The 18,707-nt window shown below is 36.5% G+C and overlaps 1 protein-coding gene across 2 annotated transcripts in view; it reads right to left on the reverse strand.

The window, feature by feature from the left end:
* The window catches only part of Samuel (SAM-motif ubiquitously expressed punctatedly localized protein), a 186,759-nt gene that overhangs the window by 72,711 nt on the left and 95,341 nt on the right, over nt 1–18,707 (reverse strand). For both annotated transcript variants that reach the window (XM_089636229.1, XM_089636228.1), the window contains 3 exons: nt 17,931–18,188; nt 16,085–16,322; nt 4,531–5,115 (listed from right to left, as the gene is read on the reverse strand). In XM_089636229.1, coding sequence (XP_089492355.1) covers nt 4,531–5,115; nt 16,085–16,322; nt 17,931–18,188 — 1,081 coding nt within the window. The remainder of the gene's footprint in view (nt 1–4,530; nt 5,116–16,084; nt 16,323–17,930; nt 18,189–18,707) is intronic.

An 18,707-nucleotide genomic window follows, 5' to 3' on the forward strand; every position in this document is an offset into this window, starting at 1 on the left:
TAATCTCTGGTGGGTTGACGTGTTGTTCTTGTATTGTTTTGTATTTATTATGTTTATATAATGCACTTGCATGATGTGGATTGACTAGATGATCATTTGTGGAAAAGTGTGTGGAAGGGTTTAGTTTTTCCTTTTGGGGAAGATTTAACTCGGACATAAAGTGGAAATTTAAAAATATATATATTATACAAATTCAGCAAGCGTATGTTTGCACTCGCAAAACTCGGAAAGTAGTTTGCTAATATTGCTGAAATTTTCAAAGATTGTTCTTATTAGTGCCAAGAGTGTTTAGAGAGTAATTGGAATGATAGAAGAAGTCGAGGACGCACGAGGAATAATAATTATTCCAATTTACACAATATCGCTGCACCGCAATGAGATAGGAGACGAATTAAAGTCAACGTAATGTACTTTTATAACAGTAGAATTGTGGTATATAGTAGTGAATGGTGGAAGAAGTAAGAGACGCGATATACACCTAGAAATACTGAATTCTTAAAATTTTGTGAAACAAATAACCCTTAATTTATTTTGTTCACTTTTTGTTCCGATTTGTGATCTGAATTTGCTGATCGTAATAATTAATAATGATGAATATTATATTAGCAAACTCATACACACCAAAAAGGACAGATTAGGTGCAAAAACTGTAGTGCATTTGAGATAAGAATCAAACATAGTTTATAATCTATTCATTGGGACGTCCTATGATGGGCAAATGGACGTAGAAAGTCCTACTATTATAAATTTTTTTAATAATTTAAAAAATACCACAAATTACATGTATTATGTAATGGGGTCAAACCGACGTTTTTGTAAACTGTTTTATTCCTATTATTATAAGTTGGTAATAAAACGACAAGCTATTATATTCATCGAAAGACCTATTAAATAATTTAATAAAAGCCTTACTAATGTACATCGCTGTACAAAGCCGAGTTCCATATCCCGAGAGCATATCGACTCATCAATTCAAAGCAGAATTGATTAACGAATGACCCGATATGTTACAGAGACGGTTCTGGGAGATAAAAATGATGAACAACACGATTTGTGTGCAACAGTTCGTGATTCTGTTATTCCGATCACAGGGTATAAACTATAAGGCATGGCTTCGCTGTGATTCGCAACTCACAGCCTCTTGAGATCATGTCGCAATGGACCGGCGCAGGAAACATACACCGCACACGAAAATAGTAATATCACAAACGTGAACATAAAGATTACATAGAAATGGGAACACGAGATGACTGATAAACGTGCTAAATGCTAACTTGTCACTTTGGAAAAATGTATGCAGATTTGTAGATTTCAGATTGGACTAATCTGCTTTGAAGATATTGTGGAATGAAGAATGGTTTGAATCTGAATCACTCCCAAGCAGCTAAACACAAGAGATTTTATAAAATAAAAACACGATTTTTCCTGTTATTACAATGAACGAGATAACACTTTTTTATCTCATGATCACACGCATGGTGCTATATTTATGAAGGTAGATGTGAAGAATAACTAAGCAAAGGCCTGTAATTTATTCTACGAAATAGGAATTATTTATTGGATTAACAGTAATTATAAGCCACTAGTTATAAGTCTCTCTCTATCTATGAAACTTAGTTATAAACCAAAAGTAATTAGTTAAAAGTCTAAGTGATCAATGCATAAATTAAGTTGTTAAGCGCCCTTAAATAATCCAATCATTATTATTATAAAAGATTGATTTGACTTTTTTTGATTGAAAGGTTTTTAATTCTTAACAAGTTAACTGTTTGAAAATTAACAACAATAAAGATTTAAAGCTTATAAATTACAAAGCCACAAAATACATTGACTTAACTTTTAGATCGTGGCTTGGTAACTAATCGGCGAATCATCGGTTACAGTGACAATAATTCCAGCAAATATTTTTTATGGTAAATCCATTTTCGTTATTATACTGACATCAAAGGAGGCTTTCCCAGAGGTCTGAGATTGGGATGTATCCGGCTCCCAAGCTATATGCAAAGACTTCAAGCTTTGTAAAAAGGTTCTATAATAAATGTGCAGGTACGCAACAATGTTATTTTCCGAATTAAGAGTTATGCAATGTATTTTCAAACCCTGGAAGAGAAGTTCATGGTGTCAAGTTTGGCCAGGTTTTGGCGATGAATGCGTCAGCCCGATAGCTATCTTGCGGGCTGATTGGGATGGATCGGTTGAAGGAGTCCCTTTGACCTCTCCAACCAGACTCTCTCGACCCATCGCTTTGTACCGCAGTAGGAGTGGTGGATTCTATATTCCTACCCATTCCTCATACCTTTTTTCCTTCCCAAAAATGTTATTTTTCAAGAAAAATTATTTTTCTTTCAATACCTTAATATGACTTAAGCTTAAGCCCCGGAAGAAATGATTTTATTTAACTTAAGAGGCACCATGACATTATAACGCTAGGTGTATGAATTCATTATGTATTCCGATTGAAAAAAAACAACACCCATTACATGATAATGTGATATATCATTTAATGAGATCCATAAAGAATTGAAGATGTAAAAAAATTAAGAATTAAAGTTTCCATATTAATATTCTGGAATGTTAAAATACAACGCAATAACGAGTATAATAATGATAATGACAATTTATAAATATGCTTTATTATGCCTAAAATTCTCGCAGAATGACGACTATGAGAGAGATTCTGCTCATCTCTGAATCATTAGGACCCGATTCGGTAGTCGTGTCAGTTACCATCACGAAGGTTTTGCAAGAAGGCTGATCTTCGTGAAATTCGAGCCCAGTAACTCAAGTCCTGGAGGCTGTATGCTGTAGGCTGTATGAGAGCTGAGCTATTTGGCAAGCAGCGATAGTGATTGATTATTAAACACTTACAAAATGAAAATACGTTTTAGAAAGTGATGGGTTAGCGGTTTTCAGATCGATTTGCTTGATTATGGTGAGCGGTAATAATAACTCCAGTAAGGTTACGGTATTACATACGTTTTTTTCAAAAACATTCGTTTCACTTAGTTGGATTAAGGCTTCCCGGGGAATATTACTTGTTCGAACACACCATGCATACACATATTTTTGTTTTATAAATAGGTTAGGCTATCGACTAGCAACTCAGAATTCAAATCCCGACAATTTTATTTGATTAAATTGTGTATTTCATAATTTATTCATTTAAAAAAATATATAGTATGTTTGACGTATGTCCCAAAGTGGAAAATACACTTAGTATCACCCTGGTATAAGACTACCATTCGGAATTTAAACGTTGCCTGAAATGGCTTTAGTCGTGCTTGGTGACTAGATCTGAAGAACAATGTTCTTCCCCACCTTCTTTCCCTTTTCCTTCCCCTCCCTATCACCTACAGCCTCACAACATACCCCAAATGGGGATGACACAGTCTTACTGACTCCAAACGGTTAGGAGTAGTTGGGACTCTCGTGTGGTATTCACATAAAAAATGCAGAGAAAACTCGGATTTAAACATAAAGATGACCAAATCTTTTTTTAATGGCTACTATAAAATATTGGCCTCGAAACTTATGATTCAGAATATTAAAAAAAATTACAATCTCAAAACAAAAAAATTGATTTTAATATTAAGAGAAGGGCTCGATTTCCAAAAAGGCATAAAACCACAAATCTTTTTTCCATTTATCAAAATGTCTCCATAGAAGGAGCATGTAACCCATTTGTTTTAAACAGAAACGAACCTGTTAAACGCGTTTCACTTTTAAAATAAAATAAATCGGAACTATCAAAGTCACAGAGTAACAGATTGATAAAATTTAAATGGCGATTTTGGACAACTGATTTATACAACTGCTATTTGGAGATGTGATGATCATTTAGAATAAAACAGTGTAGGTAAATATTAATGTTAACCTATATTTTTCACCATCAATAAAACGAAATCACTCAATTCTGAATAGCATTCGATTAGCCCAGATTTAATGAGCGGGTATAAAATACTATTGGAGATTGATTTAAGCGAAGTTTTTTTTCTTCTTTGCGCGACCCAAATTTAAATCGTGACTCCCGAAGACGAACGCGTAATTTATTTGGAGAAGATAAGTAAATCTAGAAGCTTCCACTTTTTAACCTGCAGGTGTGTTTGGTAATTATTAAATATATTTCGTGATTTAACTTCTTAGATAGTGTTCTGACTTTTGACCTCGATTGGTTTTGAAATTAAATCGATTAATAATAACAGAAACGATGACGCTATGACTTAGAAATGGAGAAATAAAAATTGAATCAGAAATTTAAAAAAATGGACAAACTCACATTAATTATTCTACGTTTTCTTTTCGTTGGCGCTAAGTATTGTGTAAAAAATCAGACAAATCTATTAGTGTCTATAAACATTTTTCTCGAGTATTTTTCTTATGCATTTGATTTGATAGTTACTAGCATTTTATCAATGTAATATCGCAGATCCAGGAAAACCTATCGTCTCCCGAATCTCAAAAGTCGAAATAACGTACCTACTAAACGAAACGTATTTAGGCATTAATTTGATAAAATTCGGAAGGACTTACCGTTGAGTATTCCGCACAGATGTCTATAGTCTCGACGAACTTGCAGACATCATCAACACTCCACGCAGCCACTTCTGAATGAGCTGAAGCCGAGCACTCCCTCTTCATCTCCCCTCTACAGCAACCCCCGCACTCTCTCCCCGTCGAGGAACCCGGCGACTTCCTTCCGGTGGACCCTGGGGACTTTCTGCCGGAAGAAGCCGGACTGGCAGCCTCCGATTTGACAGAACCGCACTGAGATTGAGCCTTCTCGTATTTTGAACCTTCGGAACATCCGTTTCTCGATTCTGATTTTATTGAGAGTGAAAAGCATTGGCTGCTTTCGATTCCTGGTGATCTTTCTCTCCCGTCTGCGTAGTTGTTCCAACCTGATGGGGAGGTGGATTCTGTTAAGGGTTCGTGCTTTGGGCTGGGGCGAGGCTTCTTGGCGGAGGGAGTCAGGGCGCTGGCCGCTGAACTGAGATCAAGGGGAGACGAAAGGGGGTGGCTGTCATTGTGTCCGGGGGATCTTTTCACCCCCTTAAAGTGAGAGGACATGTCAGCCTCTTTAGCTGCGTTTGCCACGCGCGCGATGGCGAGAAGAGCCTGCGGACAAAATGCATTAAATTAGTTCACTTTGCCATCGAATCACAAAAAACAATCACAAGTCCTCGATATTTTCAAGTTTTTGCTTGATATTTTTAATTAGATCTGAAGGTGTCGGCAATAATATATATCAGTTAAAAATACAATAAAACTAAAAACTAAAAAATTTTTTTCGTTTATTGCCTTCCTAAATAATCTAAAATAAAGCATTTTCAGATATTTAGAATAATAAAAAAAGAAACATCGGAAGGATTTTTAGAAATTACAAAAAAAAAACAATTTTCGTTGCATTATTGGGCAAAAATATTTCTGCGATTTTCCTAAATTATTTTTTTTTTTAATACTGAAATTGCCAAAATAATGTTTTCATCCTAATTTCTATTCCACGGAAAGACGGACAACCCTTAAGTAATATATCTCATTCATGTGAACCTTTTTGTATTTGAAATTAATTCAAATTTTAAATTAACAAAATGCTAAAAGATACACAAACAAACGGTTCTATTCAAAGCACAACTACTTGTTCTTAAAAAAAGAGCAAGTCGGCAACATTGTACATTTTAACCGAGTGTTATTTTTGTTAGGCTAATGCTTTTATCTATACCGTACTGTTAATAAAACATACATTATCTATATAACTAGGTAGTTAATTAATGATGCACCAAGTTGATAAGTGAATGATCAATCGCACTGTTGAGGCAACTAGAGAACACCGACCTACAAAGCAATAATAATTTCTATTGAAATATCAATAAAAAGTTTAATTGAGCCACCAACCTAATTTGCTCGCCTCACGCCACGCAAGAGCGGAAGAAGAATGGTAACTTTTGGACAAAAAATAGGAGAATTTTGCGCACATTGTTCGTGGAATCATGAACCATCCAGTCTAACAAGAGAATACTCGAGAAGTAGGCAAGGCGTGAAGAGTTGCTTCTTGCCACTCGCTACTCGCTACTGACATATCAGAGAAATTACAGAATCGTGAAAGAGGGCATTTGAAAAAAGTACCGATAAGATATTATTTATGTTTCCCCTTGCTTTGGATAATCTACATAATGAGTTCGACGCCTCTAATAATGTTCAGGATTTTTTTGGTAACGATAAGCAACTTTTGAAAGATTTTAATGAATACTTTAAACAGCCATTTACAGTACAAGATTTCTTATTTTAACATTCAACATTTGGGAAGATATGTATACAAAAACATAATTTATTTATAAAGTAATTCAATATAATATATCTAATGTTTTAGATTTCATTTTGAGAGGCATATCCGGTATGGGTACCGCCGCCTGGGGAAAAAAATATTGGATAACCAACACCCCTGCCATAGATCACCTTAAGTGTTTACCTACGTTTGGTAACTTAGCAGGGGTGCCCAGGTTCGTGGGGTGAGGTTGTCTAGGTCTTGCCAGCTGATGAGTTTTCCCATCTACTACGCGCCGGGCCGTGTCGGGAGAGACTGGTTGAGGGAAACCTTTTGACCTCTGCAGCCGGAATCTCTCGACTCATCGCCTTGCATCGCAGTGGAAGGGATAGTTTCTCCTGGACATATTGACCCCAGATTCCTGTCCACCCCTCACACCTTTTTCTTTTACAGAATTTCCTCTCATTCATTTCCCTAAAAATACCATTCTCACAGCATCCCCAAAGATGACATTGGCCCTGAAGGAATTTTTTTTGCCTGTGTGGAACAATTTTTAAAAAAATCAATTGAATCGTTCTTCTTGTAATTCTATGTGCTAGAACATCTGTTCTGCCGTGTGGTATCTTGAACAAGTCATGGCGACTACTATGACCGATTTAGTTTTGTCTGTAAATTTCATGATATATCGAGTGTGACAATACAAAAAGGTCTAGCACTAAATAACAAAGCAAATATAAAATGGGGTAGAAAGCACTTGCACAGATGCACAATCTACAGCGGCCGCTACAATACTCGCTTCGACGCTTCGACGAAGTCCTCGACGAAGTTAGCCGAAGTTCGAAGTGCGTGCCCACACACACTCGTGCAACTTCACGAGTAACTCAGTCCAACCAGTCAGTGATTGGTTTATTTATGCCGTGACGCTTCGAGTCCTTTGACTCGGGCGCATTTACCGACAACAATCGGAAGTCGGGCGAAGCGAAGCGAAGTTGCCCGAAGCGAGTAGTGTAGCTGGGCTATTCAAAAAAAATGTTCTGGTACCTATACTTCGCAGAAAATAAACATAACGAGAGATAGTAACTTTTTTCAAAGCTAAATATTATTGTGAAATATTGCTTGCTACCTTTTATTGTATCGGGCTGTAAATTACCCTCCCGATTACATGGAAAGTCAGGGGGGTAACATTTGAATCTAAGAATTGACTAAAACACCGCCATCTTCATTATTACAAGCCGTGCTGTAGACTTGGAAATGTTTGTGAACTTAACTACGAAGGCAGTTAATATACATAATTAATTTATTTTCAATATACAATATAACAAATAAATTATAATTCGGTATTTCATTAAACTTTTGGGGACGGATGAATATTGTTCAAACCATAATGTAATCGTAAATACATTCATAATATCTCACCTTAATATTTCCAAATCACCATCAACGTATTTTTAACAATATGGAATACAAAATATTACAGAAACATTATCAAAAACATTAAATAAATGGTTTTATTTATTCGCATGAACTCTGGCGGCTTGAAATATTCATACTGATTCATACTAAAATCAGACCCATAAGTTCGATAACAGGTCTCTTTAACTGTCAGTGCATTTCATACTGCATGGCCTGTATTGATAAAGATGGCGGTGATTCACCGCAAAATTATCATGATATTATTTATGCTATAATTATGTTGTTGGATTAGCACCAAACCATATTCTAAACTTTGTTTATTCAAAGTTTAATGTATGCAGGTACCTATTTTTTTTCAGTTGCATACGTCTGCATTTTTCAAGAACCAACACGGAAGCAAGTCTACAGAATGCAAGAGAAAGATACCACTGATCTTATTATAAACAAAACGTATAAATTCTCAAGCTGGCGTGCTACAGTTTACGTATGTTCGCGGACCTTGTTAATATTCGTCCGGTATGTAAGCAAGCCACCTCCCGATAACAAGAGCTAACATCCTCGACAACAGGTAAGGGAACGCGAAGCATGGATGCTTACAGACAGTGTATGAATACTTAGGATAGGCCGTTCCAAAGAAATTCAATAAAGTAACATTGTCATCAATTGGCCAATCAGTACCATTTTGTTTGATTTTTTTATGGTCCCTGTTAAAGGGCCATTTCAGATTTTGAATGAACTAAAATCAGCAAAAAGGCATAACCGCCACGTTTGTAAACTTGTCATTTGATTGCAATTTGATGAAAAGCTGAAACGAAAAATTGATGTACATTATGAATACAAAAAAATGCTTTAGATAAATTGAAGGTTTTCCTATCGCTCCGCTTGAGTAGAATACAAATAAATATATAAATTACTCAATAAAAAATTGCAAATTACAAAAAAAATATTTTTTTCTATAGAAATGTATGAAGGCACAAAGGAAAAAACTAATACAGTAATATAGCTAAGATTATCTGTGACAGTTTCACTTGATTAACCTGTTAACCGGGGAGTTCAGTTTTGAATTACGCAGCATACAACGGGCGCGAACTCCTTCACTAGGACGTATAAATACGTCACGCCCGGTGGACGATAATTTTATTTTTTATTTATTTTTATTTATGCATCAAAAAAAGTGAAAACATCGAATTAAAAAAATAGAATATTTACAAACAATTATAAAGATTACAAAAAATATAAAAAAAGGTTATAATTACAGAACAATAAATAAAAGCACACAGATAAAAGAGAAACATTGAGTTTAAAAAATTAAAATATGTAAAAATTAAAAACTCAATTTCCGTGTGATATGTTCGGAAATATACGTCCCGCTCGTTCCAGGGCGCAACATATATTTCATGGACGTATTTATACGTCCTACCCGTACCCGATACTGTTTACGTTTGACGTATTTATACGTCCCGCCCGGTTAACAGGTTAACTGTTTTGCTTTCTTATAAAATTATTTACAAAATAAATAAAAACCAGTTTTTTGCTTGAAATTGAACGTTTCTAGACTCCGTTTGTCAAGCGATTTTAATGCCTATTACCAACGATGTAAGGTATACCAAGAATATTCACATTTTTGGCTTGTAGCTTCCTCATAATGTATGGATGCTTGTTGTTAGTGTAATCCGTATCAAGACGGTACTGCACTATCTGTTCCAAGTAAGCGGCCTAGATATGACGTCATCCAATATTCTGAAGCATTGACACACCGTTGACGGAGTTTTATAATGTGTAATTATCATTGCGTGAATGTCTTTATTAAAAGGTGTCTTTTGTTTTATAGCGGTTGCACTGTAATTACACAGTGGCGTTTCGACAAATAACCATGCCCCGTGCAAAGCCGTTTACGGGCCCTTATCACAATAGAAATGATGTGCAAAATCGCTTATTTTATCCTCAATAATTTAATATTCAAATTTTAGGTTTAACTCATTTGGTTATTCTAAAAAAAAGATTCATCCCTAGACATGCAGAAAAGTTAATATATATCGCACAAGTTAATTGAATCTTGCGATCATAGGTACATAAAGATAGCAGCCAGTAAAATTGTGCGGTGAGAAAAATTAAGATAATGTTTGTAGTTCTTATTCGAAGTACTGTAATATGACCGAAGGAAATAGGGTCGCATTAGCACAGTTGGTAGAGCAGCGCTCCGGCAAGGCGAAGGTCCTGTGTTCGAGTAACAGATGCGACCGCATATTTTTTCTGATTTTTCTGTTACAAATTTTCGTTTAAAAATTGCTAATATTATCTTCAATAATTATAAGTAATGTGCCTGTAATGTGTGATAACGATAATAATCAAACTCCACACAGGAGACTCTGAGGTACATAACAGATCCTCAAATGATATTATTCAGGAATGTGGATGCGGAGGACCTAAGAAAGGGATGATTCCAGGCTCTGATGAAGTCCAAAGAGAAGTGAGCAAACACAAAAGCTGGTACATCTTTCCACAGTTGAGCTGTTTAGCGACGGTTCTAATGAGGAAATGTCAACAGTGTACAAAGTTTGGACTCTCGTTTAGCTATACTATGCTATGTACCGGTGTCGAAAGGGTCAATTGAAATAACATTTGAAAAATATTCAATTCCTTTATTTCTGAATTACAAAGTATCTAAAATCTTCAAGAAAAGAGAAAAATAAAAACTCTAAATCATGAATTTCTACTTCACTTAAAAATAATATTGCTAAAAAGATTCAATTTAATGTACCTTCAGGCTCGAAAGGCTCTTCTGTCCTATTCAAAGTGGATCAAAACAAAACAAACTTCAAAAATTCTTGCTTCAATAGACTACGTAATAATTACAATAAGACAATATCAAAAATGGACATTGTCATTTGCGAGCTAAATAAATAAAAAAAAGTCCGTGAAATAGTGTTTATCCGACATTTCGAAAGCAACTTTTCTGTTATGAATTTAACTTATTTTATGTACATCCTGTCTTCTAAATAAACTCGTATTATATAATATTATATTTTATTTATATTTTCGTTTCATATAATTATGATCTATTAACTCTGTTCATTTTTTTAATCAATAATTGGCTGTATTTTTGGTATAATGTAAAAAAATTATAAAATTCCAAATATTAATAAATCTATAATATTAAACTCCATCTCGTTGCTTGTTCCTATTCACCCTGTACATTGACTATGTGTAAAGTGTGCTATTAAGAGCTATGTGTGTAGTTACCGGGTGATTATGCAACCACCATGCTTCTCCAGCCGCACGATAACCCCGGGGCTGCAGCCTCCAACCATCCATTCATTCTCTCCATTCCTCTCCTCATCTTTCCGCCTCTTCTTACCTCTCTCTTACCTCTTTCTTATCTCTTTCCTGCCTCCTTCTGCCTACCGTGATAGTAGCCAGGCAGGCTAGCGAACCAACTGGCTACCGAATTAAATTAACAACACGAATTCGTCTAACAAACCGTAACTGCGAAATATAATCACTATCCATTGACCTTCCTCGCTCCAGTTGTTTCACAATCTAAATAGATACACATTACCTCCGAGTTTGAAGTAAATTCAACAAATTAACTGGGTGCCTCCTGTAATGAATTAAATCCGTGCTTCTTTTTAAATTTTTTTCATTGAAAATTCAAATGGGTTATTCTAAGATTAGTTGAGGCACTGACATAATTAAAGGGTATATATGAGTATTTCATCATGGAAACAGAAAATGTATATTTCTGGGTTCATTCGGATTTGTAATAATTGCTTTTGAGTATTATGAAGTTGTGTTGAAAAAACTCCAAAAACCCTCACATATTTTGAAAATTTCCAAAAACTAGGTGCTCAATTAATTGCATTCTGTTGGCCAATGAAAACTATTACAAATGAAGAAGCTCGCAATTATCTATCACCAGATCCAGGTCTTTCCCCGACCGCTAACTGTGTATAAAAATGTTATTAATCTTTGTTATAGTATACACTTTAGTGCCCTTAGTAAAATTCCCTTTAACTGTAGTTGCCGTTGATGGTAGTTAAATGTTTAGTTAGTAATGGGTTAAAACTATATTTAAAAGATAACTACTGGCCTAGAAAAATCATCTCAAAGAAAAAAGCCCACAAAAACCCTACCTCACCCGATTGACGGTGGCTATTGATGTCATATTACAAAATTAAACTCGATACAATTCCATAGAGCTGTACTTGCAGTTGAAGGGAGTTTTGGATTTAAATAAGATATTTAAAAGATAACCACTGGCCTAGGAAAACCATCCCAAAGACAAAAAGCTCGATAGTCCATCGCGGTCTCTTCCCGGACCGCCCGGGCCCGTTGGGTACTAATGCTATTAATGTATGCGCGAATTCAGGCTTGAAAGACTACCAATAAAATCAGTAATTACACGAATCTCAATGATAAAGCTCGGCCCGAGCCGGCCGGTAATTGGCCACGGTCCGTTCGCTCGGGAAAAGCGTGCCGTCCCGTAAACAATAGGCACTAGGTAGGCATGCATCTCTTATGAATATTTAACTCCACGGAGTGTATGTAATTTGGCCGAGAGACTTCGAGCCGTCTTGGCACGTGCCGGCTAATTTACCTGAAAAGCGACCGGGGAGCAATCTTAATCTAAATCTACCAGGAAAAAATAATTGATGCTAAAGGAAGAAAGTAAATGTCAGTTTTGCAAGTTTCAGCAATTATGAGTTTAGTTGTTATTTTACGCAATTAGAAGATTATGGTGATTTTTAAAGAGGTTTGGGTAAATTAACCGTAGATAACTGTAACATAGATCATTATTTAATATTTGGTTGGTGCGGTGTCAAATAATGGAATATCTAAAGGTCATTAACTTTGACCATCTTTAAAAAAAATTTGTCAAATGTTTAATCAGATATCTACAAAATATTAACATAACTTAATATAATGTTTACCTACCTAAAAGACATAAAAATATGATAACACTACAAATTCCCTCCCTCTCGAAAAGCTGGAAATCATTTTAACAGCCTTTTAAATCTTAGATTACCAACATTATGCATTTTTTTTTTTAATATTTACATAATGTTCACTTTTACTTTTCAATATGTTTTTACAGAAACAAGCTTTCATCTTAACGATAAGCTGAGATAAACGATAAACCGCTCATCGAAATTACAACGATATTTATATATTTAGGTATTTCGTGCACCTTTAAGGCCAAGGCCTTATTTCAGGCGAATTTCGATTCAAAATTGAATTTTGCAAAATGCAATCTGCCTGTTTACCATAATCGACGATAGAGTTGATTAAATTTGACGGAAAAAAAACAGTATCTTTTGTCAGCGATAAAGATTGTTATTTTTTTTAATTTTTGCTACATTTAAAGGTCGTGTTATGAATAATACATCGACATAGTAATAACTTCCTTGTTGGAATCAATCAAAAAGCGTCCTTGCGCGCCACTTTTTAGATCGACGACCACCGGAACTGGCTGTGCAAGGCTCTGTATAAATCGCTACCGACTTCCGCCAAAATAAACTACCGTACGAGAAGCGCGGCACAGCCTTATGTCCAGCCAACTGGTCAATGATACACTGTCGAAGGGTGACCCTGTACTAATATGTATGTATATCATCAAACATACGTATTGCGATTTCAGACTGTAAAGAAAATGAAGATGTTTCGTTTTGGATTTGCGAAAAAATTGCTTATGTAAAAAAAACGTAGAAAGTCGTTCTGTAGTAATATGTACCTAAAAATTTTTAAAAGTGCAAACTTTTTTTTCTTTTCTTTTCTGGTTAACTTAACAAGAGTAATAAATGCAAGGTGAGTATTTAAACAGCATATACATTAATAGTACACAACCGCTGAACCTATACAAATCGTTAGTGCGTCCCACTGTTGAATATGGCAGCCACTTCTGGTCTATAGCCCGACGATACTTGAAAAAAATCTTGGACTCTGTGCAAAAACGGGCGATGGGTTTGATGGATTCCCCTATCTTAAAAAAACGGATTGCAATCTTTAGAGCACAGGCATCAGGTGGGATTGCTGTCCTTATTCTATCGGTATTTCAATGGAAGGTGCTTCGAGGAACTAGTGTCACTGAACCCTTCAGAACCAGTGCATAGTCGAAAAATAAGCCAAACGCGCGACCAACATTTGTACACGGTTAACATTTTCAGGTCAGGTCTACGACTCGTTATTTAATTCATCAACTCGGCTGTGGAACGAGTTGCCGGCCACTGTATTTCCTCCTCACATGGGTCTCTTCAAGACTCTCCTCAAAAAGACCTTCCACACAGCATCCCCAAAGATGACATAGGCCTTAAGGGAAAATATTTTCCTCGAGGCCTCCTGTGTGGAGTTAATGCAAAAAAATATATAAAAATCGCTAGAAAACTGTTTTTTTATATTTTATTCATTTTGTATGCAAAAAGAAAGAAAAATGCAAGAATTGTGTAGGCTCATTATATTGCAAAAGTACACAAAAAGCGTTTTTTATTGAACTTTTTTTAGATGTAACGTTTTATTTCAGTTCTCTCGACCACCAACATATAATATAAAACAAGAATGAAGTATGTAAGTATGTAAGATTCCAACAGCGTTGCTAGAAAACTAATTTTAATTTATTTAAACGCAGGTATTTTTATTTTTCCACTGATATCATAAAAGCTATTCTTCTTATACGGTAAGTTGATGGTTACTCTTAACGCCGTGTTACTTAGAAACATGGTTACCGCGAGGCGTGGTCAGGTTATTACGGCGTGTGTGCGTTATGGGAGCGAGCAATTAACGATCGGTTAATTAGCCAATAGCGGATAGCGGATAGCGGATGGACGGTAACGGCCGTTGCGGGGTCAGCTCATCCGTTAATCGTTAATAGGCGCCGACATCCGGCGTTAAGCGGACGAGGCGTTGCGAGGTCGTCAAGGACTAAGGAAATTATTGTAATACTAATATTGTTATCGAAGTAATTGCTTACTAATATATACGTAAGCGCGAATTATTGTATCGAAAAGATAAGTGGATTTTTGCTGGTTTTTTTTTCCAAATGTTTAGCTTTCACCCTTCAAGGAACCATTTATTGGATAAACAACACCTCTACCATAGGTCACTCCAAGTGGTTCGATACGTTTGGTGATTTAGAAGGGGTGACCGGGTTTATCGTATGAGGTGTGTACAGACACGAGCTCTCGACTCGTCGCCTTGCATCGCAATGGAAGGGATATATTCATATGTCCGTCACTCCTGGACACACTGATCCTACCCAACCCTCATACCCTTTACCTTCCCAGAACTTTTTCTCCTTTCTCTCCTTTCTCTCGTTCCTCTCCTTCCAAAATATGTGATTTAAAGTTAGGACATCTACACCACAAAATGTACAATCTGAGGAGTCAATTACGTGAATTTTAAAAAGGTGAGAAGGAATGGAACAATGTCCAATCCTTCGAATGAGTAAGGAAATTTATTTTTTGGAGAAATAGGAGAATTGTTGAAACCACGTTTTGATGGGATAGTGAGGCATAGCAGGCTCCATTGGACTAACAATGTGTCAATACTCTGACCAAACATTGCGAGATCTATCTTTGAGGATGGAAAAAAATTCAGATAGGTGAATGCGCTTTACGAGGGTAACATTAGGGTTGGATGCTTCTGGTTATGCCAAGGAAGCGGCAATATCCAAATTAGAGTTACGGTTTTACCAGAGCTTTGAATAAAGGCTATCAGCTTTCGACAAGATCTCTGTCTTACCGCGACAACGTCTCTCACCACTCGACCATTGCGAACTATTTATTTTACATAAATTTTGTTAATCTCAAATTTCAAATTCAGAATAAACAATATTATACTCAACTATTTTTTTCCATATTTTTCGCTGCTTCCTTTTTAATGAAAGAATTTATTTGCAATTTATTTATTTGCACAATATTGTCCCAGATAAACATATCCGATTTCAATTTATGCAAATACCATCTTGTTAACAAATGAATTCTTTAGAACTTAGTATGGAACTGTAATTAACTAACAGTAACCGACTTAATTTAAACCATTATTTTAAATAAATAAATCAACGTGTTTCAAATTTACCATTATTTTAAATAATAATATCAACGTGTTTCAAAAAGTTTCTTTATCAGGATATATGAGAAGTTGTTGACTACTCATATATTCTGACATCAGAAGTCAACAACTTCTCATATATCGTGATAAAAGTTTCTTTATCAGGATATATGAGAAGTTGTTGACATGAGCCTCGGATACTCGCGTATTCCTGTGGAAGAAGGGCCTAATTAGTATTAAAAATTAAAACCATTGTTAATCAAAAAGACTATCAAACTATCAAAAAAATCTAAAAGTTTCTTGGCCGGAAAATCCTCAACCTGCACTTCGATATGTGGATTAAAATTGAAGGTGTTATTTTATTACCTTAGTCGAGCTCATATCCATCATGCTGGGGAAGGCCGGTACTGTCCTGGGCCCCCCGTGCGAGAAGGAGTACCCGGCGAACATGCCGCCCACGGGGGTGGCAGGGACAGGGGCGGGCGAAGGCGCGGGGGCGGGGGCGGGCGCGAGGTGAGCAGGATGCGGCGGCGGCAGGGCGGGAGCCTTCAGGCCCAGGGGGTCCAACCCGTTACTGAGGGGACGCGGGACGCCGAAGATGCTGCTGGAAGGAGATGAACGTTAATACTAGAAGCATTTGTAGATACTCGAAATGTCTTCCCAATGAAAGACCACCACTCAGGATCGAAACGTTGCTTGGAATAAACAAACATGAAGATGAGAAAACCAACAAACATAGTCAATAATAAGCTGTTCAATGGGCACATTTGTAATCCTGATATTCTGGAACGTATTACGCTTTATATCCCGATAACTTCACCAGAGCTAGGCAGGACAGGATTTCTTATTTTTGCAGGAGACAGGACCAACCTACCAATGATCATGCCTTTGGGAGGAGTGACTAAACTCTTAAGCTTTTCTTCTAAGATATAATTTTTTCAGTCAAACTTCAGTGACTTAAGGACAGCAAACTATTATAAGGCCGCGCCTCAACTGATATAAGTAGTTTATATGTTATTAATTGTAAATTTTGTGAAATTTAATAAAAAGCACTGTTTTGTCACAATAAATAAAATAAATATGATGAAGTCGACTAACTTGATGATGAGGAAATTATGATTTAACACCAACACAACAACCTACGGTGTGCCTCGGAACAGTGAACAGGAACAAATCTCTAGCGAGTAAGACTGTGAATAAACTAGGTTCTATATTAAAATTGAATAGAAGAAAATAAACAAATAAAAAATTATAAAAGCTTGAGCAGTGTTGAGTGACCTGATTTAAATAACCAGGTACTTCCCCATCTTTCCCTACTGTATCTCCTTCTATTCCCCACTATCTTCAGCTTCCCATGATTCCCAAATGGGGATGTCACAGTCCAACTCGCTCTAAATAGTCAGGAACAGTCGAAACTGAAGTGTTGCATCACATAAATACGTTTGAGTTATGATTTCGCATTACAGTTGTTTGTCTTCTGAAGGCATTTTAAAACTGTATTCCATTCCATTTTCATTTTGTTCTGTTTTTCCTGGTACAATAAAGGGCATATAAAATGTGTACTTCCAAATTTGTCATTTCTTGTGTATTTTTCCATAAAATATAAGAAATAAAATTGAGAAGAAGCTCGGGAGATTTTTGTTGTTCTAAAGATATGTCAGTTCATTTTCCGTATCATCAGAGATTTGGAATTAGTCACCCGGATAAAATAGAAAAGCGCAATGTAGGAATTGAAATGCGAGCTAAAAAAAAAGGTGTCCTTAAAAATCCCGATACGAAAAATCTGCAATGTTCACGACAACGGAGTTCATCGTTGGAGTCTATTTTTTCTTCAAATATACAGATATCTGCCATACAAGTAATGTAACACTGTTCATTATTATAAATCTGGTTACGCTAATAAATATATGATTTTAATGTTATGGGAACAAATATCATTACGATATATGATAGTACCTATACAAAGGTGAAAAACTGAAAGGCGAATAGCTACAGATCACCGATGAATGGCCAGCTAGGCAGTTGTTTTCCTCTTTCGTGTAATTTGGGCCTCTTCAAGACCCGCTTAAAGCCCCTACCTCAATGTGGCCCAATCGGGTGGCGTTATAATTCCCATGTCTGTACATTATGCAGACAGGGACGCTTTTGTAAGGTGTTAAAATATTAAAAAGATATTTTCGAATTATGGAAATAAAACTTTAATGCATCCTACCCATTAGGATTAGCGTTGTTATATTTGGCCGCCAGATTTCTCATGAAGTCCGAGTAGTTCCTTGCCAGGACGTGCGGGGGTTGGGACTGCCCTTGGCCTAGGCCGGTCTGGCCCAGCGGCCCCATGGGCCCGGTCTGGCCCAGCTGCATCTGGCCCAGGTGGTTGGGATTGGGATGGGCCGGGCTGGGCCCGCGCTCGGCAGCCCCCTGAGGAGGGGTGCCGGGGTAGGAGCAGGTGGAGGGGGTGACGCTGCGAGATCTGGAGAAACAAGAAGAAGGTTGTTGATTTCAACTTTGATGCGAGGACATAATTATTGGTTCACAGGAAAAATCACACTTTAGAGCCAGAGGTTATTTTCAGGGGTCACGGCTGTAGCCCATTTATGCTGCTTAGACCCAGTATTACTGCTACAAAATAAAACTTTAATTTTCCAGCACTCCTCACAAGCTGGCTTTCATAAATATTTTAGCATTACAAAAATATTAGACGGCTTCCGTGGTTGATTGGTTACGATCCTTGATTACGAATCTGGAGGTTACAGATTCAAAACCCCGCGGGCGCGTGTAAATTTTATTTGATCCATTTAAATTATTTCACAATTAATTCATTAAAGATAATACATTTATTTTATGTAGTATGTTTGGAGCACTTTTCACAGTGGTAGACACTTGGAATATCACCATTCAGAATCAAAACCTTGCTTGAAATGGCTTTGGTGACCAGTTCTGAATAGCCAAGTACATGGCCATCTTCCTCTTTCCCATCATCTGCCTCTCC

The sequence above is a fragment of the Hesperophylax consimilis genome, chromosome 10 (assembly GCF_061612785.1).
Source record: "Hesperophylax consimilis isolate HC1 chromosome 10, BYU_Hcon_1.0, whole genome shotgun sequence".
Classification (NCBI taxonomy): Eukaryota; Metazoa; Arthropoda; class Insecta; order Trichoptera; family Limnephilidae; genus Hesperophylax; species Hesperophylax consimilis.